At 35.3% G+C, this 22,169-nt stretch overlaps 2 protein-coding genes across 2 annotated transcripts in view; one reads left to right on the top strand and one right to left on the bottom strand.

Moving 5' to 3' along the window:
- The window catches only part of Atg5 (autophagy protein 5), a gene marked incomplete in the record, with an annotated part of 79,305 nt that overhangs the window by 11,563 nt on the left and 45,573 nt on the right, over window positions 1-22,169 (top strand).
- On the bottom strand, window positions 1,167-17,918 carry LOC145688807 (E3 SUMO-protein ligase ZBED1-like). Its single transcript, XM_081762980.1, has 2 exons — window positions 16,421-17,918; window positions 1,167-2,268 (listed from the first exon to the last, which is right to left on the bottom strand). Exons 1-2 carry the CDS (start codon window positions 16,672-16,674, stop codon window positions 1,167-1,169), a joined length of 1,356 nt encoding a protein of 451 aa, XP_081619106.1. The 5' UTR covers window positions 16,675-17,918.

Genomic DNA, 22,169 nt, shown 5'->3' on the forward strand with positions numbered 1-22,169 from the left:
TAGGTTGACGAAAACAAAATAAAGAACTTTAAACGTCCATAGCCCCAACACTATGGAACCTACCGTAGTCTGGTCAAGACTTCACTTAGGAACTAGTATATGCGCTATTCAAATATTCATGTTTCAGAATCCTGCGGTACTCACGCAGCAATTTTTGGGAGGTAGTTGGTGAGCACTTCAAATTATATGCCCGTAGTCAAACTCCCTTTATAAAAAATGTTGCGTGAGTACCACAAGATTCTGAAATATGTATTTTTGAATAGCACATATATTAGTTCCTCAGTGAAGTCTTGCCTCGACTACGATAGGTCCCATAGTATTGAAGCTATGGATCTTTAAAGTTCATTTTTTCATGTTTTCGGCAGCCTATAACTCCGGAAGAAAGCATTTCTGCACCCAGGTTGGTCTATACTTTTTGTCTTATCTTGGTGTCAGGAATTCCTCCCAAACATATTCGGTGTTGTTTTGAACCATCCTTTATATATATATATATATATTGACGTATCAAACGCTACTTCGCATCATAAAAGTATACTGAACCTTGGATCTTCAGAGAGATATAGAGAGATGCTACATTTTTATATGCTACTTTTCCATGTTCTTATTCAAAAAAATTATTATGTTTGAGTGATCTGGTGTCAGCCTATTTCTTGAAGCACTAATTACCTGTCCTGCTGTTGAAAATACTCTTTCTGAAGGTACCGAAGTTGCTGGAATAAGCAAGTATTTTCTAGCAATGTGATAAAGGCGTGGCAACCTATGGCAATTTGCAGACCACCATTTGAGTGGATTTTCTGAAATTCGCAGAGCAGGATCAGCTAAATACCATGTCAGTTCATCAACTGCTGCTGTTGTTCTTTCTTTGTATGCAGATCCTAATAAGAAATGAAGTCCTGTTTCAACGAATTCATCTCCTGCACATTCTTCTATACGCTCTGTCTCCTGCAACATGTTCCTCACCATATTGTGTATGTCCTCACGACTCTTCTCGTCTGTTATAAATGGCAATGTTTTATAACGAGGATCTAATAATGATGCTATAATGAATGTAGAGTTCTCCAAAGTCATTCTATCGAAACCTACACGTTGACGAAGATCTTGGGCGATTGTTTGTTTTATACACTTGATTGCATCACTATCTGCGCCATCTGGAACTAAGTGAACACTTAGCGTCCATACACAATGGGAAAGACGCTCGATATGGACACATATTCTTGTCCTGACAACACTTCTGTAGCTATTTTCAGAGGCTTGAGGCACGTTACCAGCTCTTCGATACCTATCCAACTTTCCTCAGTTAATGCTAATTTTTTCGAGTCCTGAACTTTCGTAACAGACCTGTCTGCTAGAATATCAACAACAGCCCGTTTCTGTTCAAGCAACCTTTCTAGCATATCATATGCACTGTTCCACCTTGATTTTACGTGCTGAATAAGTTTATGTAAAGGTAAATTTAATGTTGTTTGTCGTTTTCTTAGCTCACGGGATGCAACAGTGCTGTGCTTGAAATGCTTCACAATATCAGTTGCTTCATTTAATAATAATGTCACAGAGGGTAACGAAAGACCTTTGTTTACTGCAAGTTGTAGAGTATGAGCAAAACAATTAACACTTTTATATGGAAGTTGTTCACAAGCGTTTACTATGTTAGGGGCATTGTCGTGCACAATGCCAATAACCTTATCGGATATAGCCCACTTATGTAAAAGACTCTCAATGTGATTAGTAAGATTTTGGGATGTATGTCTTTCTTCTATCACAATAGATTCTAACACATATGTTTTTAATTGCAAGTCCTTTGTCAGTATGTGGGACGTCACTGTTATGTAAGATTCTGTTGTTCTTGATGTCCACGAATCTGTAGTTAAAGATACGAAATCTGATTCTGAAAGTTTTTGAAAAACTTGTTCACGAACAAAATCATAAAGTTCTTCAAGTCGACGAATGATTGTTTGCCTGGACGGTATTTTATATTTTGGTTCTACGTAAAGCATAAGCTCTTTGAAACCTTGACCCTCTACGTGAGATAAAGGTAGCAAGTCCATAACGATCATTTTAGTAATTAAGGAATCCAATTGTTGGCTTCTCTGGGTTGAACAGGGTCGATTCAAGTAACTTTGAATTTTGGTTTGCTTCTCGGATTTAGGAAGCTGACGACGTTTATGTTTGTTCTCAGATCCAGATGGTGCTGTTGTTTCAATGCTTGTCTCACATACATCAGATTCTTCCCGAGGGCCTGAAGCAGGACTTGGGGACGCCAGAAACTTCCTAAAATTAATAATAATAACAGTAATGTATTACTGTTATCACTAAAACGAATTAAATTATATACTAATGTTAAGAACATTTTTTTTTTAAAAAAAAAGCAACATATTATAAAACTGATACAATTGATTTATACACGTATTCTTTAAACAAATACTAGTTCAAGTGGTAGACATTGGCTTCGCATTCGCGAGGTCGTGGGTTCGGTTCCAGCTCTCGATCATCCTGACTTGAGTTTTCCAGGGTTTTCCTCAGTCCTACCAGGTAAATGCCGGGATGGTACCTACTAAACAGGCCCTGGCCGATACCTTCCCAAATCATTTCCATTGTTATTAGATATCCAGTATAAAATGACCTCTGAGCTGTATCTGGTGATTGTTGAATAAATAAATAAAACAAATATGAGAAACACTACAAAACTTTGATAATGAAAATAAAAAAGATACAGCGTTGGAAACATGAAAATTTCGATTTCATCTAAGTAAGTCATCTAATTAGAGAACTAAAAGCCTTAACAAAGCAGTATAAGAAATATATATAGAACTGTTTTCAATACTGTAAAACAGCTTCCTTAGACACTCTGAGATCTAATTCCATTATCCTCATAGTAAATGTATTGCACTTGAACAGATGCCGCGGTCAAAACAACCCCTAACCACAATTTTGATTTGTGCATTATATTATTTTGTATTAGATCTAAGTCTTCCTCTTGCAATTTGAATAGTTAAAGGATTAAAAAGCGTTGAACGTTTAATTATTTTTGCACTAGAATTTTTATTTTAGGGTTTTTTAATAATATTTCTTTATTTAAAAACTTAATAGTGTAAAAGCTAGGAAAAAATTTGAACTGACCGCAAATTGAACCTGAATTTATGGCTTTCCCTGTTACTGTTCACGGCTTTCTCCCGATTTTTCTGCATGCTATCCAGCGTTGCCTTATAAACCTATCTTACCGATATGGATACACCATTCATTTGCCGAACTATCAAATATTTGAAGTAGCAATATCTGTGACACAAAGAAAAAAGAAATGAAGTCTTGAAAAATTACGACAACCGAGTATCCTAGTCTTGGCTTTCCGTGTAAGTGCTTTACAAACTGAGAACTGACATGGAAAGACAAAGTCCCAGGGTTCAACTCCCGGTCTATCCACAATCCACAATGTAAGTCGCAAAATAAGCTAAAATAGAAACTAACGTTGAAATAGGCATTTTAAGCAAAATAAAACTTGGTACTAGTGCTTTAATTTGTCACAAAACCTACATACAGGACTTTGCTTTTCATTCTGAGGTAAGGGAAAAATGATATCTCCCGTTCTGCCTAAACGCCCTCCAGCACATTATTGAAAATATTTTTAAAAATCTTATCTTTATACGGAATAGCAATTCCCGTTCTGCCTAATCTTTTGAGACGGAGAATTTTGTGCAGGGAAAGATTTTTCTTCAGTAATTCCAACAGATTCTGTATGAAGTATAACTATTTCTTCAAGTTTCATCGTAAATTTTAGATGTTATTCTACTTGTTCCTCTCGGAAAAATGACTAGGATATAGTTCTGTTATTAGCAGTGTTATTCACATCTACTTTTAATATTCACATCTAAAGATACATGTGATTTTTTAACATATATATATACCAGCAGGGTAATGGAAAATTGATTGACTCACAAGGAAAGTTCTGGAGAAAGCACTCGGCTGCAGAGAAACTAAGCATACTACTTGAAGGACCAATCCATTCTGACTACTACAAGTTAATAAAATTCCTGTACGGTTGAGAACTGTTCGAGAGACTGGACTTGGAAATTCATATAAAAAATGAGTCTATGCGCATTTAAACGCGTTAAGTACAACATTATTAGCAACGAATATTAACATACGAATTGAAATCTATCGGAGGTAACAGAAGAAACTGTTTTGCAATAACTAACGTGTTTGTTACTTAAAATTAGTCATTATATGTTCATAATAATCATAGGTTAGAGTTGAAAATTGATCACTGCTGCTCTTCTGTTCTGTAAAGAAATGACACGGGCAAAATACTGCCTTGCATCATGAACACTTTATATGTGCAATTGCGTTGCATCCGTCAAGGGAGCAGTTCGCACAATCAAAGCAAAAAACAAATTCGATAGGTGATACGACAAGTGATTGTTCGGTAACATGCCTTGTGGAACGCAAACTGAAACAATCCAATGTATCGCGGTGATCGGAACTAATTCATTACCATGGATACGAACTTCGTTTGATTGTTTCGTTGGTACATCATAACGTCTGGATGAAGAAGTTTCATACTATGTACAAATCTCCTGCCATAATCTTTAATTGATCGGAATCCAAACACATCAAATGGTTGTACAAATCATGTGCAGTTCTTTGGTACATTCTCAATCATTACGTCTTTGCCATCCGTCATTCTACTTACAATGGACAATTTGTCTGTGAATGGACCACAGTGATCAAGCAGTAGTAAGTTTAAACCATCAAAACTGTATAATTACGGTATGTTGCTAGGAGGTGCAATCCTGCGTTTAACATTGAATCTCTTGAAAAGTTCTCAACCGTACATGCATTTGATTACCTTGTTGTAATCAGCATGAATTGGTCTTTCATGTGGTATGATTAATTTCTCTGCAGGCAAGTGCTTTTTCCCGAACTTCCTTTGTCAGTTGCAAGAAAGTCGTTTGACATTGTAACTGAAACGAACGTAAAACAAACTTCGGTCTAATATCAAGCCATTCCACAACAAAATTTTATTCAGTTTTCCAGCAGTTCATCTTCAGCACTTTAAAAGTCTCGCAGTACGTAAAAAGGTGTCACAATTCACACCCTCAAGACATGTTTGGCCATATACTAAACAAACCATGCAAGAGAATGCATAAGACGATCCTTAAAAAAGAGCGTTTGTCTTCTACATCACATCTTTTTTGAGTTGATTAACTCAGTTGCAAGAAAGCCGTTTGACATTGCAACTGAAAGGAACACGAACCAGACTTACCTCGGTTTAATATCAAGTCATTTTAAAACAAAATTTATTCGGATTTCCAGTAGTTTATCTCCAGCATGCTAAGGCCTGCAGTACTTAAAAGGTGTCACAGTACACATTTTCAAAACATGTTTCACCACATGTTAAACAAACAATGCAAGAGGATGCATAAGACGGCCCTTTAAGAAAAGAAGCCTTGGCCTTCTACATGACAACTCCTTTTTCGGCATAACCTGATGAGGTGATTTGTCTTCTATACCTGATTCTATATTACATGCAATATGTCATACGCCAGCTACTTATATTGTCAATGCATATACTAGGAATACTAAATATCACATATCACCAATATAGCCAATACAATTTAGAATCATCACTGTTCTAAATGTGAACAGTATGCAACTGCATATACGTAAGCCACCAAATCTTACACATAATTCCAGACTTCTTCTCAGTGTTGTGATTTTCTGTTCAACTCGCCTATATTTAAGCTTTAATTCCTTGTTTCCTACTTCCAACATTAACATAGTAGCTTTATTTTCTCTTTGTTCTTGTAAAAGTTGCACAAATGTAAAAATATTTGGATTTCTTTTGTCAGTTTTCTGTTTAATTTAGAGTGTCACCCCATGACAATATTAGTTGTTCTTCCCTCAACATTGTCATAATAGTTCCACATCTATCTGGAAAAAGAAAAAGAGTGAACCCAGCAACCATTCACCTTCAAAAGTGCCGAACTGAAACAAAATCTTATAAATCCCTTTCTTCCTCGATTATTAGACCTTTTGATTTGATTGCAACTTTACAAAAACATAGAAGTATTTCAACATGTGATATTGATATTTTGTATTGCTGCTATATACAGAATACAAATCAGCTGACAAGGTGATGCCGGAAAAGGAGTTATGATGTAGAAGACTAAGACTCTTTCTTAAGGGCCGTCTTATGTATCCTCTTGCATTGTTTGTTTAACATATGACCAAACATATCTTGAGGATGTAAGCTATAGTATGTAGTTAGTGTATGTATGTATAGGATGTGTATAGTACTTATCACGCAGAAAATAAATTTCTTTAAATCCGAATGAATTTTTGTTGTAGAATGACTTGATGTTAGACTGAAGTAAGTTTGTTTTGTGTTCGTTTCAGTTATAATATCAAAAGGCTTTCTAATAACAATCAGTTTTCAATTTCCCTGCAGGTATTTTTTTTTTAAATCACATTCATCATTAATAAAGTAAGTGCAAATAACACAGCTAATAACAGAATTGTATCCTAATCATTTTTCCGAGAAGAACAAGTAGAATAACAGCCAAAATATATGATGAAACTTAAAGATAGAGTTATTTTTCATACATAATCTGTTAGAAACACTAAACAGATTTAGGAATGCAGAAGAGAATCCAAGAGGACAAAGCCCAAGGAAAATTCTGCCAAAACGGACAAAATTCAAGGCACAGAATCATAGACGCAGCGTAATAAAATGATTAATATTTCTTTCTTTAACTCTAAAGCATCTAAAATGTTATCTGTAATTCTTCCCTTTATTGAAATAACATTTTTTAAATACTGGAAACCCAATAAAACTTTTGTAGCAAGACTTTTGTAGTAAGTATATTTCACATTTGACCTTTGCTTTAAAAATCTTGATCAGCATTTCAGAATTAAAATAAATAAATATTTATAAAACACCTAAAATATGTAAGGACGAGGATTTGCCCTTACTGTGTTTAATTTTTTGTGAATAAAGAATTAGTGTACAAGTGTATATAATGTTGTTATTGATAAAGGTAAGTCTGGCCAGACATATATTTAATTACATATACACGTATTATGTGTTATATATATTTATAATTTCATCTTTGTTATTGCTTATTTATATGTGTATATCTGCTTAAGCTGTGTACTCTAGCTTGGATTTCTTTTCAGCTTTATTTAACGAACTCAATATTCAAGTTTTTTCTATATAGGTTTTCTTATAGTGATCGATGGAATTTTCCAGAGGCTTGTGACGGTTGCTCGTTTTTCAAAAGATTTTTTTTGCAGATTTTTAAGCGAAAATAAAATTAAGTAAACTAAAAAGGGGAAGAGTCATCGACCATATAAAAGGAAGTCTCTTGCCGCATAGGGATATACTGCTGGATGACTATGGCTGTTAGAGCCGACCTGCGTTATTAAGGTCCTGCCTCGGTTTTTTTTTTTTTTTTTTTTTTTTTTTAACTTTCCTATCTTGTAGGGAACAGTCTGAATGATGGCCGATGACAGAGAATAAATTATTTCTTTGGAGCCTGAGTGATGGCATTAGAATTTTCTGATATTTTAATGAAATAAGTAGGGACTGGCCTAAGTGATGGTCAGAGCAAGGAATAAGTGACTTCCTTCAGTCTGAGTGATGACCAAGTTTTGATGACATTTAGCTAGCCAGGTTATAAGCTTAAATGATAGCTTATTGGGATAAGTGATTCCCATTATCTTCTAGTTAGGAGAAGTAGGTTATAATTTTTTTTAACCTCGGAAGCAGAAAACATTTTAAAGTTTTTTCTTTAGATTTTTTTTTTTTTTTTTTACCGCCAGAGAAACCTAAGTGATGGTTTTCTCTTTAGAGAAAGAGAATCTGTCGTTGAGCTAAGTGATGTCCATTGACAAACAGATCTCTTACGTTTAAAGACGGAAAGTTGTAGTCAGGCTTTCCTGATAGAGGTAGGCCTCAGATGAAACTGTGAGGGAATGACGGATCGGTGGAGTCTAACTAAGTAAAGTTATAGGAGTCTGTAGTCTGAGTGATGATCATCTAACTTAAGGGACAGGGCTCTGAAGTGAAAGAGTTCCGAATCTTTTTTTTTTTTTTTTTTTTTTTTTTTTTGGCCTTAAAGAATTTCGTCGAATTACTACGATTTACTTTATTATCTGAATAAATATTTATCTACCCTGATAAGTCTAGTAGTTTTCATTTGAAAATATGACAACCCATATATTTGATGGTAAATTTAAATATTTGATTGTTGTTTAATTGAGATTGAATGCCCATAGAGAGCCGAAACAGCCTGGAAGGAGGAAACCACAACAAATAAAAGATTGCTATATACTATCTCAAAAGAATGATTTTTTTAAAAAAATCAAATAACATCACAGTTACTTTTCGTAATTAAAATGAATGGTCTTACAGTAATATGCTGAACGTATTTCAAACGTATTAAATTATAATAAGTAGGACTACCCAGGACTGAGTAAATAGGTAGAAGCTATTAATGCAAAAAAGTATGTTCCCTAAATAAATGCAAATTTTATGTCTTGGCAGAAGCACATATCTCTTAATCTAAATATTATCGCAATGTTGTGTGTATAGTGATTTCAAGATTATTTCTAATACCTAAAAATTTTTCATTCGTATATACGTATATGGTTATCCCATCCCTCCAAAAAAAAACCTTCGATCACGCTACGCCTCTACCTGCTATTAATTTACTATTTACTTTTTTGTTAATTTCATTCCTATTTGCTAACACTGTAGTATTTATTTTGTATCCCCTACTAAGTCTATATCGTCCGTATATTTAAGTAACTATTGTGAGCATTTAATGATAGTCTTTTGTTGTTACTTCTAATTTTCTTAATAGGATATTCTATACAAGATAATAACGGAGATAAGGTATTCACTTGCTAAAAAGGGTACTCCACTATCAGCTAGGAGAAGCATTTAAGCAAAATAATAATAATAATAATAATAATAATAATAATAATAATAATAATAATAATAATAATACACTTGAAGGCATTATTTTAGCTACACAGTACTATCCATTTCCATACCAACGTTTTCAATTAGGTTGTAAAGAATGTGATCAACCAATCTCACGGTACTCTTTTCAAGAAATGTGTTGACGACACTGTGAGAAATCTTCTGCATCTCATACACAAACACCAACAGAAAGCAAATATGCAATTTATGAGATAGAACTTCTTACCAGTCTTGGGAAGTAACGTAACGCAAGTAACGCGTTACTTTTTAAGTAACGTTTCCTAGTAACGCGTTACATTTTTTCCAAAGTAACTGTAACGCTAACGCGTTACAAATTTTTTAGTAACGTACCTAGTTTGCGTTACTTTTTTCGCGTTACATTTCGGATGAGTATCTACAAAATATGTACCGTATGTTTTTTCGGAAACAAATATTTCTTTCCTGTAAGTGAATTTATCAGAATAAAACTATCGAGCATGAACTACGTATGTCAGTGATCTACAGTCACAGACACACAAAGAAAGAGATAAGTTCATAGTGCCACTTGCTGTGTTTTGAAGATGAGGACAGCTTTAGGGAAATCACGTGAATTGATGGCAAGCACCTGGAAGATTTTGTCGTAGATTTTGACAGCTCCAAATCAATACACCCAGTGAGTGAACAAGGAGTGCAATGATACCGGTAGTTTATTTTATTTTGATTGGTGTTGTTTTTATAAAGATGGAGAACGAAAATATTTTACCGTTCGAACATTTGAAAGAGTACTTTTTACTTAAAAGCTGAGGATGATGGTGGACAGAATTTAAAAGTAAAGTGTCTGAAGTGCCCCGGCGGACAGTATTTATCAGCAACTAGGGTGCCATAATTAACGATTTACAGTAAGGGGTTAATATGAATAAACTGTGTTCTAATGAGCAGGCCTACGTTATTACTAGAAAATAGTTTGCTGATGGTATGTAAATTGGAGTTCTTTCAGTTCAGTTTGCTTATCCTGAGTCCCGTTGATTATAGAGTTTGAAACTAGCTTTAAAAAGCATGTATCGATTTTAGAGCTACAGGCAAGTTTTGATTCACTCCCAGTTCATGTGTTCTCATTTTATTAGTTGCAGTGTAATGTTTCTCTATATTCTGTATTTTTAATTTTACATAACAACATTGTTATTATTATATAATTAGTTTAGCAGAATAATAATAAGCAACCATTTTTTCTAACGCGGAGGGATGAGCACGAGTCAAGCTAAAACTCGACTCGACCCGAATTCAAGTCGAGTTTCGAGTCAAGTCAAAGGTAATATCCTCGTGTCGAGTTCCGAGCCAATTCAACTTTTCGCGTCGAGTTTCGAGTCCAGTCGAGTTTGATAAATGGCTCGTTCGTTTTAACTCATCTTGAAATCATGGCCTGATTACACTGGAAAACGAAAACCATGAGAAATGAAAGCTAAACAGTAATATGGAATACTTTTAGTGTTGCTAACGAGAGGGGACACTGCTCGCATCTCGTCTCGTCTCGATAGCGAGACCACAAGAGATTTTTTTATAACAAGCTCAGCTCGGCTCGGCTCAACTGAGAAGATGGCTCGAGCCGGCTAACTTGGGGTGAACCATCGGCTCGAGCTAGCTTGGTAGGGATGAGCCATCTTCTCTGTTCGGCTCAACTGAGCCGAGGGCTCTAGCTGAGTCGGTTGGGTGAGCTGTTGGCTCGGCTCACTTCTCGGTTCGGGTCGATAGTGAATGAGCTGTGAGCCGAGCTGCTCCAGTCGTTGACAATTCTAAACCCGGGACAAGCAGTTTTGAAGATATTTGGCCAGTGCCCTATAACTTTTAACAGTGTTTGGCTCGAGCCCGAATACTCAACCTAGACCCTCAACCCGAATTTAGAAGCTCGTGATCAATGTCCTTGACTCTTAGACTTCACACTACCGATGTTGGCAATCAACTAGTTTTTTAGTATTCAAATACAAAACGCCTATCTTTTATTTTTATATGTAGTGTTGTTATAATAATAATAATAATAATAATAATAATAATAATAAGTTGTAGTAGTAGTAGTAGTAGTAGTGTCACTGATAATACTTATATTGTCAATGTAATATACTTGAAGAGAGTACTCGAAACTACACACCGGATTTGGCTTGACTCGACTCGAAACTCGACCCTAATTCGAGTCGAGTTGGGGGAAATTTTTCGAGACGAGTTCTCGGGTCGAGCTCAAAGATGTTTGTTTCTTGTCGAATCGAGTTTCAAAGTAAACTTGCTCGTGTCCATCCCTACGAGTAACGCAGTATGGCATTTTATCAAATATTATATGAAAATGTTCATATATCAAGTAAAAATTTGTCCTTGCATTTACATAAAGCGATTCAGGACGTGCAATAATAATAATAATAATAATAATAATAATAATAATAATAATAATAATAATAATAATAATAATAATAATAGCGGTAGTAATATTAGCACGGAAAATTGAAGTCATAATTTTTTTCACATTTTTAAAATTTCGGACCTAAAAGTAACGCGTTACTTTCGAGGTAAAGTGACAGTTACTTTTTTGGGGCAAGTAACGCGTTACTAACGGGTTACATTTTAAGAGAAAGTAAAGTAACTTGTAACGCGTTACATTTTTACAAGTAACTTACCCAACACTGCTTCCTACCACTTTTTTCTTTAAGGAATTGCCTATTCTATCTGCTGCAGATGGTACTCATTTTATTGAATTGAACTGAATTGAAAATAATCTTATAGGTTCAACGTATAAAACAAAAGAACGCACACATAAAATACAGACAATGAGATATCTAATTCTGTGATGCGGTAGTTTAAACTACGCAATGCATAAGGTATCAAATGTGCTTGAGCTTAACTCCTGTACGTATATGTACTTAATACGCTTTCAGCTCTTTTTTGAATATATTAAATTATTTAATTTCTCTTAATACTGAAGGTAAAGCACTCCATGATCTGGATGTGAATACCAAAACTATTAATTTGAAATTTTGTATTTGTGACCTGCTGATGTGTGGCATGTTATATTTCTATACGTCGCATATGAATATACAGTCGCTCTAGAACTTAGTTTTATATACGCCAAGTGAAATTTATGGTGGACAAACACCATGTGTGTGGGTTTCCTCAGGGTTCTCCCGTTTTCTCTCACTTTCTTCATTCCACCATTTCATTCATTTTTCATCATCACCGTCTCCTTTAGCCTAACTGGCGTAACCGTGGGACGTAAAACTCAAAGATTTCATTTCATTTCATTGATTATAATTTAAAATTTATGAAAGCCCTATCTACTTATAGTATTATATGAAAAGTTTGTTATTGATGAACATAGAACAAATACTAAAGAGTTTCAGGAAAAACTTCTGGGAAAATATTGAGTACTAAAAAGACGAAAATACAAGTGAATATAGGAATAACGCAAAACGGAACTTTACAGAATCTATTTATTACTGAATTTCATACTAATAAAAAAAAGAGATATTATGTTGATCACATAAATAAAGTCGTGGCGTGGCCAGTCTTCTAGTGAGTAAGGCTGTGGAAACAGACGCTTGGGCACTAAGTTTTAATAGTTCGTATTGTATGGAATCTAATGTAATTCTTTGTTTCTGTGGCGATGAACCATTGAACTCCTTCAGCTATATAGTTAACTAGTTTTTCACCACCGATATAGATGTTCCCAACCAACCATCTATATATTTTACCAAACAGCATTTACGATTTTCTGTTGTATAATACAAAATACGTGCATAACATGTAGAAAGGGTACACAGTCAGGAAAGTAGCATACGGTAAGTATAATTATGTAGTGAAAAAGAATGACATGTGTAAAAAAATGAAAAAAATAAATGAAATCTTTGAGTGTAACGTCCCACGATTATACTCTTTAGGCTATGGGAGACGATGATTAAAGCAAGTGAATGATGATCGAAGAATTGATAGAATGAGAAAGAGGGAGGAAACGGGTGAGACAACCCCGAGCATTGACCCCAAGCACCAGAGGTAAGCACTCTACCACTGAGCCACTGTGCCCTCGATATGTCTACCGAAGTTATTCAAAATCTAAGAATACTTAATGTTATAATTCATTATTATTCCTATTTTTACAAACTACACGACAATTTAGAATTTAATGTGCTGCAACTAGATAGAATTTGTTGCTATGCACTATAACTTTATGCAACAATGACGGTACGAAGCTCTCTTCATTCCAAGAGATAAAACGTATTCTTATTAATTTTTCAGATACAACTGAGGTTTTGGAATTACACTAAAACCACACGTCAAAGGGGAAACCAGTACACATAACTGGGAGTCGGGCACAACAAAAATGGATAATTTTACTATTATAGAGTCATATCAGAATTTCTCGTACTTCAGTAACTCATAACCACGGTAATACTTTGAAATTGTGATGTTTTTCTTTCAAGTTCTCAAACAGTGAAAAATATCATCATATAGGACTGACTGGATCATAGTTTTTTTCATTTTGAATAATTACCTTGTATTTGAAAATGAACAAATCTACTAGTGTGTAATATGCACTTTCAAGTCTTCGGTTTATTACTTTTATATAACATAATACATATCGTATTCATAGAGTACTTTATATTTAGAGGTCAATTATTTCTTTTAACTGTGAGAAAGAAATCTCAATAAACGCATTATTCATGAGTGATTTCTATTACGAACATTACTTTACAAGCCAAGATAGTAAAAAAAAAAATAAATAAATAAATAAATAGAAAATCTAAACTTAACTTCTGGTTCGACAACCTGTGAAAGTTTGAGCCTACGGCGAACTTTCCTTAGCCAGGACCATGCGTGGACAGCTCGAAAACAACGAACGTCCTTAACACCGGCTTTCTTGACGAGAATCCTCTAGCTTTTTATTTAACTAGCTAACCATTTTCTTTCACAATGATGAGTCAATATCGAAAGTTAGGCCTCGCCAGGAATCGAACTTGGCACCAGAGATTGAACATACCATAGGTATGCACGACAACCATTCTTGTTTTTCAAAGGAAACCACCCTTATCACATTAAAGTTCCAATTTTAACCAATTGAATGCTTTTCATGGATTATATCGGAACTTTTACAACACAACACACACAAGTAAAATGAGGACAGTTGAAAACAAACATGCCCGAAGTGTGATTGGAACCCATGATACTTAGAGCGAGTGATTCTGACCCTACTCGACTAAGTTTCTCGACTAAACGCGAGCACATACGGTCGATAACCTCATATTCAAAAATAAGAACCCCTATATTTGCTAATTTCTATTCTAAAATTTGATAGTATATTGTAATACAGTATTTTCATAAAGAAGAATAGAAAGCAGGTTAATAAAGATACTATTATATAGAAGAATAACAGTTAAATTACAGTACTAAATAAACCACGTAAGTAACTACAGCACATATGAACTGCATAAAATAAAACTTTCTGACTGAAGCAGAGCAAAACATGTTCACTAATAACTTGTATTATATTTTGGATATGTTGTCTCACACATTAAAGGCAATGATTTAGTTATATGGGAAACCCAGGTAAATTTCTCCTTTCCTGGTTTCTCTTCCCTAGCACTAACTTAATTACTGTTTTCCCAGTCTGGGAATAATATTCCACTCACCATCCTAGAAATTCTAGGTTTAGCTATAACGATCCGTAGATTCGACATCATGTAGGATCCAAAAATGGTGAGATCAAAAAAGAGATGAAATCTCATTAAAACCGGTGTAAATAATCCTACTAAAAATTCTAAAAATATCGTTTGAATGTCAAAATAATAATAATAATAATAATAATAATAATAATAATAATAATAATAATAATAATAATTTACAAATCAGAATTTGAAGGATTTATATATGATTCACGAAAAAAGTATTCGTTAAGGACTCAGTTGGTCTTTTACCCCCTCAAGAAAATTCACATATAAAACACTAATTACCATAACTTTAATACAACTTATTATTAATATATGTGTTTTGCTTTGCTTTGGTCAGGAAGGGTTATATTTATTTGTTTATTTTTTTTACTCAGTACGTACTTTGTATATTCTCAGAATTACAACGAGACAAAGCAAATATTCACTTACATCTTTATTTCTTAAAATTTATTCTAACAAAAGTAAGGAGTGTCTTGTATTCAATAGGATGTTAATTTTGTTCGTAATTATGTACACTCATGTCCAAAATTATTGTCGCATGTCTATAAATATGTTGTAGGAATATAATTTGATAACGAATTTGCCCGATATTTCTTATAATGTTAGTGTGTGTATAATCGGCAAAGACTGGTATGTGGAGAATTTTATGTCAAAAGAGCAGTAAATAAGAACAATAAAGCGAAAATAAAACTTTCGTGTCCATTCAGCAACATTACAACGATATATTGTATTCTATTCTTAATTGTATTATTTTTGAGCAAAATGTGTGATCTTTCTGTAAATATGCACTGGCCAGCTAGGTTAGAAAGAAGAAAAAAAGGAGAGAAAGCTATCTTATTGTAAATCAATGTATGTTTTGTTGTTTATTTTTTAAAAAAATAAATCACCATGACGTTGTATTTATAGGTTACTATAAAAAAAAACATAAGCAAGGTAAGACATGATAAATACTACTGGCTTGTGTATAGCCCGCTCCCCCAGTTCTTTGTCACCGGAACTGGAAGAGTCACTACTACTACTACTACTGCTACTACTATTACTATTACTACTATTACTATTACTACTACTACTACTTATATCGAGAACAGAACCCAACCAACCCCTGCGGGGCTTCTAACCCGTTCCTACTACTACTACTACTATTATTGGTACTAACTACCACTACTACTACTATTATTGGTACTAACTACCACTACTACTACTGCTACTACTACTACTACTACTACTACTACTACTACTACTACTACTACTACTAATTATACTAAATCTACCTTACCACAAGATTTACATCTTAAATCTTTATAACATGCGATTCCGATTCATTATGAACTAATATGAATCGTTAGAATCACTATGATTCGTTAAAAATCACTGGGGGGAGCGGGCTATACTCAATCCATACTATTTTCTAAAAGGATCGCGAAGATTATTATATAAAAAGAATATAAGAATAAACGACATTTGTATATTATGTCAATTTAGTTTATTCATTGTGGCTCGATAAGATAATGTAATATTAGAATCAGTACTAAAAACGAAACCAAAAAAGGGTTATCGTTATAACATTTTGTTTTCTCATTCTAATTTTCGTTTTTATAATTCTTTTCCTATGAAATTTACCACAAATCTACAATTCTCGATTATACACATAGTATCAGTATTAAAAGTACCCTGCAAAATCATTATCAAATTATATTCTTTCACGACAATCATTTTGGACATGAGTATACTAAGGCCTACTAGAAAATGAAATTCTTACCTCAAACTGTCTTCTTGTTGATTTTCTTGTAGATTGGTAGATGATGGTCCTGGGATTGCAGTTGGTCCAGGTTCATCGGTATTATTACTTTCCTCTTGCTCTCCACGAGCTGTCGGGATTGTTGGGTGTTTGCTATTTACATGATGCCACAAACCTCCTGTACTACTTCCGCTTCTCATCACTCTTCCACAATATTTACATTGGGCACCATTATGTGTTTTTTTAAAATATTTCCACACTTCAGATCGACCCATTACGACTATGCCAGTAACCAAATTAAATCTTCAGCATTGAAAATTCGTTTTTTTGTCGAGAACAAATCAACGACTAGTCGACACTTTGCCGCGGACGCAACTATACATGTCAAAGCGAGTATACACTATTAGAACTACTGTTCTTTCAACTCTAACCAAGAGCCTGCTCTTTATAATTGGTCAAAATTAGCTGCACGATTGAGTTAAACTTTTTCTTCCAATTCATATATATTCCCTAAACGTGAGAACAGGGTGTTTTCAAGACGTCGTGTGATCCAGTCTGGCGCAAATTTCACATAATGTTCTGGTAAGAAACTCTTCAAGGTAAATTCCCGATAGAGAACCGTCCCATGGGAAAGCAAACTCTTATACTTTCATTGAAAGATAACAAAACAAGTTGTACCAAAATTCATTAATTTAAATTCTTGCAAAGTTTGGGGGCGATAGGCAATTTTTAAATTTCCCACCGAAGTGTGGTAATAAACAATAACTTTAGTTCTTTCCCACACTTCTGACAAAATAAAATCTCCGTTTTATTTGTAATTTTATTCACGTATTGTGGACATTTATAGAGAGAAAAAGATAAAAATATGTTAACATCTTATCTTCTTTCTATTAGCAGTGTGTGTCATGTGACTTTCCTTGGTTCGAAGCCTTCGGAAGTATAACATGGCAACATTTTGGGACCATTGCTTCCTTCTGTGTGAAAGAATTTCTTTAGGCGTTCACATGATAAGGAAAACCAATTTACGTGAAATTCATCGTCAAATCATTGCAAATAAAAAAAAAAAAAAATCGTGAAATACTACAATATATGACAAACATCTTTTTATTCGTAGACAATTTCTCACGCTGAAATTTGCTAGTAAAGTTTATTTCTTATTTGTCTTATCTCGTTACTTGGCGACTGAACGTTCCGTCTGCTGTTAACTACCAGGGAAGCAAGAAAGTTCGTGCGCTTTTATACTATGGAAGAAAACTGTCAATTACAGGGTTTTAACGGTTTGTTTATTCGGCAAAATAGCCTCCATTTGCTTCTACAACCTTCTCCCAGCGCTCAACAAGCTTGTAAATGCCAGTTTTGTAGAATATTTGTTCCCGAGACTCGGAAAACTCAGCAACTGCATTTTTGACGTCTTGTTCAGTCTTGAACTGCCTGCCACGCATAAAGTTGTCTATGGCCAAGAATAAATGGCAATCCGAAGGGGCGACATCTGGGGAGTAGGGAGGATGAGACACAAGCTCCCAACCAAGTTCTGAGATTACTTCCAGCGCCTGTTTTGCGGTGTGAGGGCGCGCGTTGTCCTGGTTATAGAGCACACCTCTTTTGTTCACTAATGCTGGCTGTTTCTGGGTCAGTTTGGTGGCTACCGTTCTCAGTTGTGATGAGTACACATCTTTGGTAATTGTCTTACCACGTTCCAAGAATTTGTAGTGCACGATACCGTTTGTAGTCCACCAAACACAGAGCAAAACCTTGTGTTGATGGATGTTCGGTTTTGCAGTCAAAGGCTTCGGATCATTCGGTGATAGCCAATGGTATGACCGTTTTTTATTGTCATACATGACCCACTTCTCGTCACAAGTTATTATACGGTCCAAAATTGGACAGATTTTGTGTCTCGTCAACAAAAATGAACAGATATTCAGTCTTAGAACTTGGCTCATAGCGGTCAGCTCGTGAGAGACCCACTGACCCAGTTTACAGGTCTTCCCCAACTGATGCAGACTTACCCGAATAATTTTCCTGCTTACCTCGAATCGGTGAGCAAGTTCCTCACATGTTTGACTGGAATAATCTTCAATAGAGGCCTTCAGGTGGTCCATATCCACTGATTTAGGCCTCCGAGAGCGAGGCTTATCTTGAAAGGTCTCGTCACCAGTTGAAAAGGTCTGGAACCATTTTTGTGCTGTACATTTACTTATTACACCCTCTCCGAGCGTAACACATATTTTTCTAGCTGCTTCTGCACCATTTGTCCCCAATTTAAACTCGTAAAGCAAACAAGCTCTAAAAACTTCATTTGACACTGACATGATCACGAGCGATTTTTACACCCTACACTGACAAATGCGTTGTTATATTCACCGTGGCTGATGCGTCAATGAATAAGCTTTCCCAAACAGTCAAAACTTTCATGCTACGGGGACAGATGTCGCCGCAGCAGCCAAATGGAAGCGGGAGTGGTTCAAAAGCGCACGAACTTTCTTGCTTCCCTGGTATATTGATATGACTCTACATTTCTCTTTCAATCGATATGTAAGCTCCTAGATTGAATATATTAAACAACTTGTTTTCATTTCATGCGGAAAAAAATATCTAGTGGTAGGGTTACCAGATTTTTATTTACCCAATCGAGGACATCTTTTCTAAAGACGAGTTCGTGATTACGGAAATACATATAACTAACTAACTCTATGGCCTATGGAACCCGGAGGTTCAATGCCGCGTTCATAAAAGCTCTCCACTGACTTCTATCCTTAGCTAACTGCATCCAGTTTCTACTTTGTATTCCAATCTCTGAGAGATCCATCTTAATATTGTCCTCCCATCTGCGCCTAGGTCTTCCTAATGGTCGTTTTCCGGTTGGTCTTCCAGTTAAGATTTTGAAAACGTTCCTATTTTCTTCCATCCTGGCTACATGACCTGCCCACCTGAGCCTCCTATACTTGATGACCGTAAGAATGTTGGGTAAACCGTATAAATTATGTACTTCCTCGTTATGAAGTTTCCGCCATTCCCCATTCGCGTTTCTCTTGGAATATTCGTCTTAGGATTTTGTTCTCAAATACTTTCAATCTATGTTCTTTCTTCCGAGCAGCGACCATGTTTCACAACCATACAGAACAACAGGCATGATTATCGTTTTATATATTTTAAGCTTCAAATTCCTCGATAGAATTCGCGACGACAGGATATATTGTACTGAATAATAACACGAATTCTCTGCTTTTAGTCGACATTTAATTTCTTCGTGAATATGGTTTTCGCCTGTTAATATTGATCCCAGGTATTTGAAAGTATCCACTTTATCAAAAGTATTATTTGATATTTTAACGCATCCATAATTTGCCGTATTACGATTCCGACGAACTTCCACGTATTTTTCCTTCTTCCATGTAGTTTTCTCTACATTTACTTCCAACCCATGTCCCTACAAGGGTTTAATAAGACCTCTGCATTTCTTTCTATTGTTCTCCTATCATCCCCTATTAAATTTACATCATCAGCATACGCCATAACCTGTTGAATCCCATTCAACTCTAGGCCCTGGTTGCTATCTTTGATTTTCCTTATAGCGTATTTCAGGACAAAGTTGAATAATAAGGGCGACAACACATCTCCTTGTTTCAGGCCATTCTCGACGTGAAAGCTCGTGTACAAAAATTTTCCTATCCGTACTTTACTTTGGGATTCATTTAAACATATCTTAATTAATCTAATTAGCTTCTTTGGTATTCCAAATTCTGTAAGAATGTTGTGCAATGTTTCTCTCCTAACCCAGTCGTCAGCCTTTCTAAAATCAATAAAGAGTTGATGTGCCGGGGTATTGTATTCCCACTTTTTTTCGAGAATTTGGCGAATGATAAATATTTGGTCGATAGTTGATCGATTTCGTCTAAATCTGCACTGATAATCTCCAATAATTTAATCTGCGTATGGGGTCAATCTTGCTAATAGAATGTTTGAGAGGATTTTATAGGATGTTGACAGAAGAGAAATGCCTCGATAATTGTTACAGTCGGGTTTGTCGCCTTTCTTGTGAATTGGAACAATGATTGATTCTTTCCATTCTCGTGGCAATTCTTCCTTGTTCCAGTTAAGGAGAATGAGTTTGTGTATCTTGTTCCACAACTTTTCGCCTCCAGCTAAAAATAGCTCAGACGGAATTTCCTCTACACCCGGAGATTGTGTTTCTTTAATTTCTTTATAGCGATTTCTACTTCTATTCGGCTAGGTTCTGGGATATATGGTTCTGCGGTGTGTATTTCCCTTTCTCCATGCACATTAGTTTTTGGCTGCGTGTTAAGCAATTCGTCAAAGAAATCTTTCCATCTATTTAAGATGCTATCTGTGTCCGTGAGAACTGTTCCGTCAGCTTTCTTTAATATATAGGCACGAGGTTGATAGCCTTTCTTAAATTCGTTGATCCCTTATACATGTCCCGAACTACGCTTAATACAACAGAGACATTTAATTTAATGATAAGCCAGACATGCCCAAATCCTAGTGCACGGGCCACAAGGATATTCTCAAAATTTCCATATAAATGGAAAAGCAATAAAATTTTGAATTTATATTACAACTACTTGTTACTGTGTATTTCCGACTAGAAAACTTATTTTTTTGGTATCTAATTTTAGTGAAAAAAAGTTAACACATTTGTAAAATCTGAAGCTTCCAAACGCCGCTGTATTTTCATTTTTTCCCCTAAATTGATGCCCAGCTCCACAACTGGCCCGATGTACTCAAACCGTTGAGCACCCGGGTCGAAAGCTGTAACGTTCAACAAACCTTTATCCAGCGACAATGTATACCCAAAGATGTAAAATCCACATATATTATTATTAGTTCTTCAATCTATTTTGTTTCAAGCAATTTTCAATCTTGTTTGTTTTCCTTTCGTTCCTTGACATTAAAACTGATTAGTTGTTGCGAGTTATTTTCACCAGTGATCCGCAACCTTTTGCTCCTCGCGGCACAACATAAATTACTAAATTACTAAATGGGGGCGCGGTGGCTCAGTGGTAGAGCTTCACCTCCGGTGCTTGCGGTCCCTGGTTCGATCCCAGCTCGCGCCGTGTGGACTTTGTGGTGGACAAACACCGTGCTCGTGGGTTTTCTCGGGGTTATCCCGTTTCCTCCCACTTTCTTCATTCATTTCTCATACTCACCGTCTCCTTTAGCCTAACCGGCATATAACCCGGTTGCGGATCACTGCTTTATACCATCACTAGCATAAGCCTCTAACGTTATTGTTTCATACTTCTACTGCTTACTCGGGTCTGCAAGTAATTCTTTGGATTGCTTATTCGTGCCGGGAGCTGAAGTTTAAGGAATACAATAAATAAACAACTTTCAATCTCAATTAGGGATGGCCAATTCCGGAATTTTTACTTTCCGGAATCCGGAAAGTAAAATCGGGGAAATTCCGTAATTCGGAAAAATTCCGGAATTCGGAAAAAATATTTTTTTCTTTTTGTAATCCTAAGAATTTTGTTCAAATGCAAACGAACAAATTTCCTTTTTGTAATCCTAAGAATGTATGATGCAAGTTAAGCTGAAACTTACATCCTAAAGTATACACTACTAAATTTTTCCATAGTTAATGAGATGTAGCCCAAAAGTACGATGTACTCCTAATATTTAATTTTTGTTTTACTATGATATTGTCCAGAGGTAAGACATATATCACACTGAGATAAACAACTTGACATAATGAAGATGTTATCATATGTAGTTCTCCAGAAAACCGTGAGAAACGAATTTTTAT

Source organism: Thermobia domestica, chromosome 7 (assembly GCF_964235325.1).
Source record: "Thermobia domestica chromosome 7, izTheDome1.hap1.1, whole genome shotgun sequence".
NCBI lineage: Eukaryota > Metazoa > Arthropoda > Insecta > Zygentoma > Lepismatidae > Thermobia > Thermobia domestica.